General features: G+C 36.6%; 2 protein-coding genes across 2 annotated transcripts in view; both read right to left on the bottom strand.

Moving 5' to 3' along the window:
• Positions 1-12796, bottom strand: part of LOC146133259 (acireductone dioxygenase-like) — a 137701-nt gene that overhangs the window by 106757 nt on the left and 18148 nt on the right. The gene's annotated exons all lie outside the window — the stretch shown is intronic.
• On the bottom strand, positions 1262-10923 carry LOC146133261 (solute carrier family 22 member 21-like). Its single transcript, XM_083397701.1, has 13 exons — positions 10778-10923; positions 7720-7824; positions 7095-7224; positions 6580-6683; positions 5545-5699; positions 4994-5118; positions 3826-3906; positions 3467-3576; positions 3234-3316; positions 2886-3030; positions 2279-2371; positions 1417-1650; positions 1262-1334 (listed from the first exon to the last, which is right to left on the bottom strand). Exons 1-13 carry the CDS (start codon positions 10921-10923, stop codon positions 1262-1264), a joined length of 1584 nt encoding a protein of 527 aa, XP_083253827.1.

Below are 12796 nucleotides of genomic sequence, written 5' to 3'. Positions count from 1 at the left end.
CAACATGTGATTCGACACCGTAATAAATTTTTCAGACCTTTGTTTACTATTGCAAGATCGTGAAAAACAAAAATAGAAACAGTTTCTACAGATAACAAATATAAATTCTAGAGATTCTTGGTTGTAAAAGCGACTTGACTTATCTCGCTTTATTACCACACAGTGATAGCCTACCTTGTTCAGCTTAAAATTTCATAAAATTTCGGGACTTAAGTAAGACTACATAAAACTCAAGACTACGAGTCCCAAGTCCGACGTGCGCATGCGCATTACCAATTCGAAACTGATAAGGAAGCTAGCTGTAAATTGAAAAAGTGTAGTAGCAAATGGTCGAATATTTTCTTATCATGTATTGTGGGTTTAAGGTGGAAAAAATCAATGAAAAAGTGCATCTAATTCCATTCTATAGGTATTGTATTGCCTTGCGTCATCCACAATTCCGTGCTGCGCCACCTTGTAAAAAATATTTGCTATGGTTTGAGCCCAATGTGTATTGCAAAAGTATTAGAATACTTTATATGTTTGATTTCCGTTCCGGATTTGTGTACAAGACTTATTTTTTACCAGGCTTCTCGAACAAAATAACGGGATCCATCCATGATTAGATCCTATAACTTTTTATACAGCCAAGTCAATATATTTTAGTAACTTTGACAGCATTATGACATTTATTTGTTCCATTGTCAATAACTATATAGTCGCTTATGTATACTTATAACATTGTAAGTGTGCAACCTCAATAATTATTAAAATCTAGCCGAGAAAAGACATGTGTGTCAGTGAATAATGAACAGGGTGTTATTAATTCCTGTTATTAACATGCGTAACGTTTGTGACTTGTTGCGGTTAATCAAGTAAAAACGTGGCTCTTGGTCTCTGGCTTGGCTGGCCACCCCTGCAATATGGGTAATACTTTGGAAAAAATATGGTAACAGGGTAGCCCCAAAAAGCCTTATCAAAATGTTTGGCGTGCTTGATATGTGATGAGATAAAACATGTGAATGACGCTTACAACAAAACAATAAAACATTTGGCTATATATAACTTTATCAGTATAGAACATACTTTTTACAAATACATTTTTTATATTTAATATACCTTTATTGTATATTTCTTCTGTACAATATGGAAGAAACTGTTAAATTTGTGTGCATTGAAGACGTATTGCTTATTATGAAGCAAATAATTAAATTAAAGATGCTGGCGTTAGGTTATAAGAAAATACACAATTAACAAGTTACACAAATAAAAATAGTGTTCACTACAGCTTGGTCGCAGTCGCAATTTCTTTGCTGCTTTCCCAGAATGCCTCGTTTTCTTTTCCTTCCGTATTGCTAAAAATAAATCGAAACAACGCGTACTCCTGTAGTTGAATGTAACACTTGCAAAAGTGGAAAATACGCCACGATGTCTTACCCATTTGTCTGCAGTGATTTTCCTGCGTAAAAAAGCTCAGCGTCCGCTAAGTTCTCCAACATGTCGATGTGATTGGTTTCAGGAAAGCGAAAGGCCAGGACGGCGGTGAAAAGGGTAACAACGCCGAAGATAACGTTGGGAAGCCAGAAGATGTTGGATTGAAGCGCGATGATAAACGGGGTTATAATACTACCAATCGCTCCCGCAGTAGTACCCATTGCCACAGCGTTGCTTCTATTGACATATACGGTAGAATACAGCCAGGGCTGCGGATTCGGAGTCGGACTCCGGACTCGAGTAAGACCACATAAAACTACCCGAGTCCAGAGACCGACATGGGTGCTTGATACCAAATTTTAAAACTGATATGGCCGTCATTTAGAAATTGTTGCTGAGTATCCACGTTATTTCAGTTACGTGAATTGGCGGAATACAAGCTGTAGAGTCAGGTCCGGACTCGGGACTCGACAAAATCGTACATTTGACCGGAGTCGGACTCGGGCTATTTTTAACCGACTCCGCAGCCCTGCATACAGCGGGACTATGTAATTGGTATTTTAATGTTCCATAGGAGGTGGTGATATATCCTCAAAGATACAAAAGCAAAAGACATATTCTGATTCGGTTAAGTAATATTGGTTTAAAATCAAATAAAGAATTATTGAGTTTTCCAATGAATATATAGTACGCATACGAAAAAGTTTAATAAATTGGTGTTTCTGATACCAAATGTCGTTTTGGAAATGTTTTAAGTCGCATACGAAGTTTTATTCAAAATTAGCTGTGCAGAGCTGCGCCTACCATAGAACAAGTCAAGCTACACGTTTTGAACGTTTAAACTTAAAGTTTACACAGTTCCTACCTGACGACGGTTGGAAACAATTCTGATGTGTAGTTGTACATGATCGCGTACGCACCGGCAATGCCCCCTTTTCCTGCCAGTCCGAACACCACGCTCAGTGTGTCAAGGCCTGCGACGTTTCCGGTAGTTATTTCAGAGAATACACTATTGCACCGTCACACTTAATTTACATTGATTTGATTGTTAGCTATACGCAAATTAATATTATAGTTACTATACATTAAGGTATTTCCGGATTTTTGCGCGTGCGTTTTAGCGTAACCGCGATGCGTATTAGCACATTCATGGTTCAACTCTGCATTTTTTATGGTTCCGCTCTTAAGGTTAGAAACATTTCTGATTCGAACGAAATACGAAAAGTTTTTTAAATGCTGTTTAGGAAAAAATAGTTTCCTTGGTATTTCTCGTTAAAGTCTTTCAAATGTTAACGTACGGTACTTATATTACAATTGAATGTTAATCAGTTAACAAGTAAAAACACCCCATCGCGGCACACTGGCAGCGGAGCAGTGGACCACATGGCGTAACGTAATATGTTGTGCTTTTAATTCATCTCGTCACAGACGCTCTTTTATTTTGGTAAGTAATTAGTTTATTCTTACTTTGCCTGTCATCGGCGTATTCCTGTACCACAGTGGAACACAGCAAACCCACGCCCGCCAAAGTAAGCGAGAATATCAGTAAAGGCTTGCGGCCAGTCTTGTTCATGAGCAGAATTACGGAAATGTAGGCTACAAGCTCAACAACTCCACCTTCGAAAACAATATTTGTGATTTTAATATCATTCAAGAAAGCCAAGCCAAAAGCGGACGAAAACTAGCATTTAAGAAACTGAAAACGTTCATCGGGTATGATATGCGCCTTACGAGTCGTAGCCACTAGTATACGCAAACAGGTACCATATAGTTGCTGAGATTGCGTGTTGGAGGCTAACGTAGCGAAAGTTATAACTCACTCAATACATTGTTGATGAATATATCCCCAGATAGCGATCCGACGTTGAAAGAAATACCGAAATAAACCAAACCGCAGCAAAACCTAAAATACAAAAGTTAAAGATGGGTCTAAAGCTAATACCAAGGCAATATAACGCTCAACTCTACCATAAAATCGATATTATTATAACCGATCGAGATAGATGATATACCTATAGCTTGCAACCGCTTTAGGTAATACAGAATGATTTACCAAGTGCACATCGTAAGGATAGCCTGAATTCTAATTTTCGAAGTTCGAAACAAGTCAAATGTCGAGTATGTTTTCTCCGATTCTGGGTTTTGTTTTTCCTTGATTGTAACCTGCGTAAACGGTTAACAATACAACGAACATTAGCAGAAGCAATGGTGTTTAAAAGTAATTTAAACCCAGTCCGTGAAAGCAGCGTATTTATACTTTATATCGATAGCAATACTTTTTAGTTTTTATACGTATTGCGTTTGAATCCTAATATTTTTCTTAGGGCAATGTTTTATTGCGTGACGTTTTCTGAGCGATTTTGCTGCACGTAAAATATCTGTGGTGTTCGACAGGAGTTTAGTTCGCCATACCTCGCAAGCTTTTTCCGCCTCTTTCCAAATCGTGTCTTCGTTTAAAACCACGCCGTTGAACCTTGACATTTTTCGCGTGATCTAAAAGATAGGGTCTACACGTGAAAGAAGGACATTGAAATTGCGAATAATTCAAAGAGTTAGAAATACACTGGACTTCTGCTACCCATTGCATAACAAAATAAAAACAAAAAATTATAATTATTTTCTAAAAAAAAGTATGTAAATGATAGGAAACCGACCAAATTATGTGAAAACAGGTAAACGGTTTGCGGCTAAAACCATATCACACCTTTCCAATTTATATAAAAAACACATTTCAGGCAAACAAAATCAATAATAGGGGTATATGGTTAACAACAGCTGCAAATCATTATGCTAAAGAGAGTTAGATACGTTTCATTTTACTTGCCAATTTCCCTTGTTCGTCGCGTTCAACTGCAAACAACCACCTCGGCGACTCAGGGATTAAAATAAACAGCAGGCTCAATGGAGCGAGGTAAATGCTCAACACGAACTGCAAAATTTAAAACGATGAAGGCCAAGATTAACAATTCCAAGTTTGACTTGTCTTTGGAGGTGCTTTTCTCAATCATTTAGAGTCGCAAAGTAAAATTTTGTACAATAACAGATGTAGTATTTGTCGTCTGGCAGGATACGTTATTATAACCCCTTTTGGGATTCTCTGTAATTTGCAAGTGATAACAAACAAATTTGATAATTTTTTTCTCGTTTATAATGGCACTTGTTTGTCGGCAATAACAACCTTACCCCTCTAGTGAGCAATAAGATTCAAGATGTTTTTAACGTTTCACGTGTTTTACAAAAAATGGTATAGTGCTGTTTCTATTAAAAATCCGCAGTGTCTAACCAAAATAAATTGAACTGTGTCTGCACGTAAACATAACATTGTCATTGCAGATGTGTAGTTTAGGCTAACAGATGGTTGGCTCAGAAAATTGACAGTTTTTACTATGGATATTTTTAGCAAACGTTGTACCAAAATGAACAAAAAGGTGTCAATTATTATTATTGCTGAGCTACTCTGTACACTGTAGAGATTGGTTGCAGTAAACATTTTAAACGACATAACGATGTCTTTGATTGCATCTATATCAATTCTTGAAACCAAATAAAACATACTACTTATGTCCAATATTGCGTATACCATCATATCATGCCAATTATTCCAGTAAAATGCCACCCCGGACAGAGACATATATCCAATTGCGTAACCCAATTGAAGTCCAACACCAACTAATGTCCTCCATTTAGTTGCCGTGATCTCTAAACCTGAAATGTCACCTTTTAAAATTAGAGATTTGTTTTGAAAAGAAAAAATGTAAAAAAATATGACATAGCAATAAACACATATTCGCTAACAGCGACTCTTGGCTTCTGACTCTTTATTAAAAAAACATTTCAATAGGATATCTTGTACCTAAAACATCATCACGTGGTGAATCGAGTGACACGTAATTTTTAAATGTCGCTTGCGAAACAAAACACCAAATAAACCAATCGCAATAAATAACTCACAACTAGTTTGGATCTTGGCTTTTGAATACATGAAATTAATATTAAATATGTCACAAGGAATTAAGCGCTTTTTTAAGCGGCAAACTGATAAGCGTCAGCATTATTACTTTGATGCTCAAACAAACAGTCACCGAAACCTAAAATCGGATAAGTTTGACGTAAACTGGTAGACAACTTAACTGTAAACGAAGCAGGCGATGTACAGGGCGATGGAGAAGAGGCTCATGCTGAAGCGACAGACCAAGAAGAGCCAGTAGGTGTGGACAAAAGCGCAGCCCAAGGTCGCGCAAAAATTTGCCAGCAGGAAAAACACAGCCGCCGGTTTCCGTCCTAACCTGAAGAAAATTCGGGCTATAGTATTTTCCAGTAGAGTAACAACTTGTATCAATGACATGACAACTTAAGACATTGTTGTTAATTAAGTAACTTGACTTGACTTGAGTAGCCTATATTGGGTGGAATGACTTGAGCTGTTATAAAGTGATTTTTTTTAAAGCCTTTTATTGTATAAAATTGGGTCATTTTTTATAAAAACAATTTATTTGCTGTAAGTTGCGTTTTTTATTATTTTTAGTTATATTATGATATTGATGCACGCATTAGTTTGCCAATTTAATAGTTTAACGCTTTATTTCTTGTAAAAAGAACTAAACTTGGAGAAGTTGACTTGCTCAAATTATTATTTGACTGTGGCAATTGACTTGGGCAACTGATGTATTGGACTTGAACTCCTTATAATTAAAAATACTTGATTTAAAGTTTACATATGACTTGAATGGAAGGTTATTTCGAATTGACTTGTTTACAACACTGATAATATATTTTACAACAAATGAACCCGCCAAGAAAGAAAAGGGTGAAAACTACACACTCATGAAAACATTATCCTACTTTCATTCGTACTAATTATAACTTAAGCACTTTATACGACATTTTATTTGTACAATAGAATTACACTATAACGATCTAAACTTAAAGCTACTGTAGGCCTATATGGCTGGCAGGCAGTTTAATGGGAACGAAGGAGGCCAGGCATCAAACATAAGTTTAAAGTTCAAATCCAAAATTCGATTATAATTAAAGTATAACTTTCTACAAAATTATTTTTCGCAGCTGGCGCCATTATGCGCTATTGACAATACAGTACTTATAATTGGACATAATTATGTATTAACGTCTTAACACATCACCAACTATATAGTTAATTTAATTTACCTGTCACTGATGTATCCTGAAAGCAACGCTCCAGCCAATGCTCCGACCATAAATATCGAGGTTGCGACCGTGTTCAGAAACATTTTGTCACAAACCAAGTTAAACTACAAAAACAACAGCTTATTTAGTGCCAAGCGGTTAACAAAATCCCAATGAATATGCAATTTAATTATAGGTCGCTTTCCAACAAAAAACCTCGAACACGACTTCGGATGAGTTGCTTTGATTTCCAACTTGATGTCACTTAGTGACTTCATTAATTCGAAAAATAAAGTAGGAGAAATTTGCTAACATCGCCATCCGACCGAAAGCGTGTATTAATAATAGCTGACAGAAAAACGCCAGAGTATGAATAAAGTAGAATCTTAACGAGAACGATCGGCTTTGAAAGAGTGGTTGTGGCCTGCTGCCCGAATAACCTATTGTCCAACGCAAGAGCTTATCATGACTTTGTTGAACTTGTTTACTAGTATTTTACCGCTGTATACTAAACTATACCTAAAACCTCTACTCACCTCAGTAACGACAGTTTCCGTAAATAAAGTTCTGTCGAAGACGTACCCTTCCTCGCACGAAGTCGTCGCATTTTCCTTCAAGCAATCGCACGATATTGAACATTGTGATGTGTCGTTGTTGTACTGGAATCTAACATACGGTTTTAAGAAACGCTTTTACCAATCATTTATATCTTTAAACAAGTCAGTCTGGTAATATGTTTTTCATGATTAATGGATCATCCATTCTTATATGTGCACATGGTTTAAATTAAAAATTATTTTCACGTACCGTATAAAGAGTTGCAAAAATCTTGGCACGCTTTAATACTTCGCTAAACTTTAAATTTAAATGCGAAACAAAACTATTTTCTAAACTGTAAAATAATTTTTTCGTTCTATAAAAACCAGAAGACAAACCTAAGGAATTCTTATTTTAAAGATAACTGAGTAAGTAATCACACAAATGTTTTTTAGGCACATATTCACATAAAAACTTTTTAAACCCTAAAGACAATACATAAAACGTAAAATCATGCCGAAGTGAAAATTACGCTGTTTTTGAAATAGGCTATCCGGGTGGGCTTATTGCCAAACCACAGTGATACCTTAGCAAGAATTAGGACTTTACTTAAAAAAGACTCGCCTTCTGCAGACGTCGTAGTCGCCTCCGTCATTTGGAGTTGTCAGTTCTAGTATTTGTGATTCGTTCCAACCAGACGTGCAATTTTCCAACTGGGAAACCCGACATCTGGACGTAACAAAACGTCGGGTAGACTGGTTACAATAATGTGATTAATAATCTTTTGTTGACTGCCAACCTAAATCCGGCGTAAAACATGTATAATATATATTTTAAAATATTATAGAATTAAACTTTCTCGATTAGAAAGTCTCTTTAAAGAGAAAAATAAATGTTTTTCTGCATTGTATAACGCGGATGTGTGTTGTTTCCACTTTGTGATATTACTGAAAATCACTATGCGAAAACGCAACAGGCCCAAGAGTATTATAACATATTTATCTTTTCTGCAGCGTGCCGCAAGCCTAAACGTTTGAAACCCACTGCAATAGATTGTACTGGACGATTAGGCGCCAAATCAGGACTGTTTGTCAATGGTTAGTTTTACTTGAGTAATGGGTGTAGATAAAGGTGTGGTTACGAGTGAATTTATATATGGAACTTGTGGTTCAAGTAATGTTGGGCAACGGGGATAGGTTAGACAAGTGTTTTTCAATTCTTCATGGGTTGAGTCATTGTGTCAGCCTTTCTTATAGGCATAACAATTTGTACTAACTCTGTTTATTAATAAAAATGCTTCGCTTTATTGGTAACAACGAACCAACGTCAAAGAATAAATTCAATCACATTAAAATAATAATCCTTTAAATCACAGTCAAATGATAGATAGACAGAAAACTGTGTCGCTGTACGTTACAAGGGAGTATTATGAGGTCATAATAAAAACCACAAGATAACAGAGGTGCCTATAGTGCAGGGGTCGGCAACCCCCGTGCCACTTGTTGCACGCAAGATGATTTTGCATGGCACGCCAATTGATTTAACGCGCACGTTATATTACCTTAAGAAAGTGCAACCATTACATCACTACCGCATCATTAACATTACTATTACATCACTAACACTAGCACTAACTAAATGGTTGAACACATTGCCAGTTCGTGTCACAAATAAGTGTCTTAACTGTGTTGTGTTTAATATTATTTTTTTGTGAGCGTCAACCTTGTTAACCGTTCGTATTACGTCACATAGGCCCAAATTTGGCGTAACGTTTAGGCCTACTACGTTAAAGCAGGGCATTCTACATCAGTGGTTCTCAACCGCCGGTCCGCGTCAACTTTCCTGTCGGTCCGCCAAATATATTGCAAATTTATATCTCAATTGCAAAAAGCAGGATGTTGAAGGCGGCTTGTCTATCAAATTTAGAACTTAGCCAGTTCCGTAATTTGCAGCATGTGACGTAACATAGAGTTAACGGCCTACTTTGGACTTCTTACGTCACAATGCTGCAAGGGTTGTGCCCAACTATTTAAAAGTAGGCTACAACTCGTTTAAATCCTAAACTTTAAGACCAGTTGTACGTGAAAAACTTCAATAAAACAACTTATAACACGTATGATATCAAAAAGACAGCAGCAAATTTCTCATTACATAGAAGTTTTCGTTATTTGCTTTTAAGTTGCATAATTGTGTCATAATTACATTTTGGGTTGATTTTAATTTTTGAAGGTCCATCAGTTCGCAAAAATTGTTTTAAAATTTTAGCGGCCCGTAAGCTAAAAAGGTTGAGAACCACTGTTCTACATCAAAAGTAACCACGTGTGTTTTTGTGCGACAGAGAAACCAACAAAAAGCGAAACTAATAGTTAACACTTCTGGGTATCGGCTTAAAAGCATCCAAGTATATTTCAAATAATATACGTAAATTAGAAGTCAGATCACAGCAGGGCTGCTGAGTCGGACTCGGGAGTCGAGTAAGACCAGGTAAAACTACCCGAGTCCGACGTGTGCGGCATGGCCAGTACCAAATTTCGAAACTGATAAGGCAGCAAACTATAAATTGTTAAGGTGGATTAGCATATGCTCGTGGCATATTTTCCATGACCCTAGAATGGATTGCGGAATATCCACCTTAATTTAGTTACGTAAATTGGTGAAATACAAAGGCTGAGTCGGACTCGGGGCGTGATGAAATCTCATATTTGGCCGGTGTCGGACTCTGGTTGGTTTTACCCAACTCTGCAGCCCTGATTGGCAGTGCGAAACCAAACATAGAAAACTGTTTGGCACGCGAGTTGATAATATTTTGACTTTATTCATAAACTGGCACACTGCGTACGAAAGGTTGCCGACCCCTGCTATAGTAAATACATGGCCCAGGCCTATTTTGTTTTCGTAAAAATCTCAGGCTTCACAAGAGCCCTACATGTTATAAGACCTGTATTTTTTATTACCACTACTATGTCATTAAAAATAATAAAAATATTTAGTTAACAACGACCACAATTTTAAGACAAAGTTTCGTGGACGAGCAGTACGATTTAAGTTTTAGCCGGCAAGAATCTTTCAAGCTATTTCGTAACTTTAGGTACTATAACAGATTATGTTGTACCATGACCGGTTGACCGTGTTTGTGCAATAATTTTGTTTGAGAGGTTTTGTGCTAGTGTGTCAAAATCTTTTAAGCTGTTATAACAATTTGGCGGTTAAGGTTCTTCACAGCTGTAGTTTAAATTGGTCACTAAAATCGGGAAACAACTGTGATAGGCGCTGCGGTTCGCTAACATGTTTCAGCGGGTTCTGCACAGCCAATTATACTCCTTTCCAAAGGTAGTCGACCGACCAAAGCGCTCCAGACATAAGAAGTGCTAGCCTACTGCCTTTCACTTATCGTTCGAAGTTATTCTATATTTCAACGCTTGGCGTGATCACACACTTAGACTTAATAATACTAGTTATTCAATTCCTAGATTTGAAGAATTGGTAACTCCGAACCTACGCCAGTTTTGAAAAATACCAAAAAGCTATAAAGATATGTCCGACAATATCAATCGAAGGCGATACCTGATGCCATATGATAGTATTAGCACTCGTTTGCATTTGGTGCAATTAAAATGCCTAATTTCAGATCAAGATTAATTATACTAAAGCAGAATCGTCCATATTTATAGAAGAGGCTTACCTGTAATCAGGAATATAGTTGACAAAGACTGGCGAAATTGAGATGTAACCATTAGGAATGCTGCTAAACCAAACTAGAGAAATCAAAAGGATTTGAAAGCGCCCAAGTCCACCAATTTTCGTCAAAATGTAGTCAAAATCAATCATGACGTTTCCTTTCAAAAAAACATATAACTTTACGTTGGAAAAGCGTACTTGACTTTGCTAGCTAAAAGTTATTTAAAGTAATTCAATGTGCGCTTAGCTATGTTACACAAATCACAGAGTGTTTAAATAAAATCGCTATATAGTATACAGTATATACTGTATACTGTCTCTAATTTTCTACTGTGCTCAACAAGTTTGCTAAGAAAAACAGCCAAAGTTAGGAATTACGCAGTTCATAACTGTTTCATGAAATGTATAAAATAATTAAAAAAGTCAATTCAGTTCTACCCACAACAAAGTCAAATATTTAATGACTTTGGTTTTGCTATATGCCTACTCAAGTTAGATCTTAGCTTACAGAACATGAACGAGGCAAATTTAGATATAACTAAAACTGAAATATGTATAGTTTATCCATTGGCACAAAAAAACGTTTCAGGAATCTAAACATAGAATTGAACTATTCCAGACACCAATGACATAACCAGTGCTAGTTCGTTTTGAATACCAGTACTGTCTTTTGTCTGCACTGCCATAAGCAGCTGGAAGTGCAAATACGTCGGGGCTGTGTCAACACTTTAACATGATTAAAAGCAATAATTAACTTATGTCCTGAAGAGGCTTGTTTTTGACAACAACACGCGAGTTTCAATAAATTGAAAATTGAAAACGCGTCAATAAGAAAATTAGAAAATTAAATTTAACATACTTCTTTGCCATACATATTTTACACTATAATCTAGCAATGCGTCCCCCTGGTTCTGGGGCCCCGGTGCACTGCACCAGCTAAAACGGTGTAGTTACGGCTCTGGCAGTGGTTCTTAAAGTAGAATTCGCTGACCACCTTATAAAAATTGTCTTAAAATTCAACACAAAATTTTTTTTAAGTGTCAGTAAATTACTTAAAATTTTTGGTTCGCCATGTAAATTGTTTAAAGTTTGGAAACCAATATTGCATTGTGAAGTGGATGCATTTTGAGCAGATGCTTACTAATATGATTTATAGGCCTAATTTTTTTCTATATACACTGGTTTTGTGGCCCGGGTGAATTACATACAGTATCTCAGTCTTTTTTGGGGAAAGAGCAAAAAATGAAAAAAAAAACGAAAGGTGCTAAGGAACGTAATAGAAGATAATGACTATATCGTATTGTTAACGACGGATAACAACAAATTTCCTATGCAACGTAAGTGTTAATTTGTGACCCAAAAGAGGGCCGGCTTTGGAGACAACGCGCTTGATGTCGGAGGATTAATGAATACATATCACATAAGTTTGTTGAAGCAATACATCGCGCGAACAGACGAACTAGTTTTGTTTTTATGAAGCTGACCAACGATAATACATGTTGCTCGACGCTTCACAACAAAGAAAAACGAATGCCGCTTTGCTGGAGCTGTTTGCATTAGCCGAAAAAAGGAACTATATAATACAGATATAACTTGACGTAAGAATTACAATAGCGATGTCCCACAATATCGCTTCCACCCGATACCCGACGCCATGTATTGCAATCGATTTTGATTTTACACTATATAGGTTGGTATGGGTGACACTATATAGGTTGGTATACCAATGCGATGCTTAATTAAGAGTTTAGCAATGGATAGATAGATTTAAATTTATTTCGGAACAACGTTACCGGTACATGCATGCAAAATTTGAAATAATAAAGAAGTGTCCGTAGTTCCCAGGGGGCGGCGAAAGATTGTGAAGTCATCTAGTCAATGGGTTGTAATTGAATTCGTCGCTTATCACCACGATTTTGTTTTAGAAATTAACAACCTGGAAAACATTACTTTTGGTGGTCTAAATTGTTTTTATTCGGCAAAACCTACAACGCTTGTCTTTGTTTTGCAGTACTATTCGTTT

This window comes from Ascidiella aspersa, chromosome 9 (assembly GCF_963924565.1).
Source record: "Ascidiella aspersa chromosome 9, kaAscAspe10.2, whole genome shotgun sequence".
In the NCBI taxonomy this organism is placed as follows: Eukaryota; Metazoa; Chordata; class Ascidiacea; order Phlebobranchia; family Ascidiidae; genus Ascidiella; species Ascidiella aspersa.
The sequence above is the reverse complement of the archived record's forward strand: the minus strand, read 5'-3'. Positions and strand labels throughout refer to the sequence as shown.

Coding starts and splice junctions, on each gene's coding strand:
- LOC146133261 (XM_083397701.1), bottom strand. CDS start 10,923: ATGATTGATTTTGACTACATTTTGACGAAAATTGGTGGACTTGGGCGC. Junction 3,317..3,466: donor ATCCTTACGATGTGCACTTG/GTAAATCATTCT, acceptor TTTGTATTTTAG/GTTTTGCTGCGGTTTGGTTT. Junction 1,651..2,278: donor TTGTTTCCAACCGTCGTCAG/GTAGGAACTGTG, acceptor ATATGTCAATAG/AAGCAACGCTGTGGCAATGG.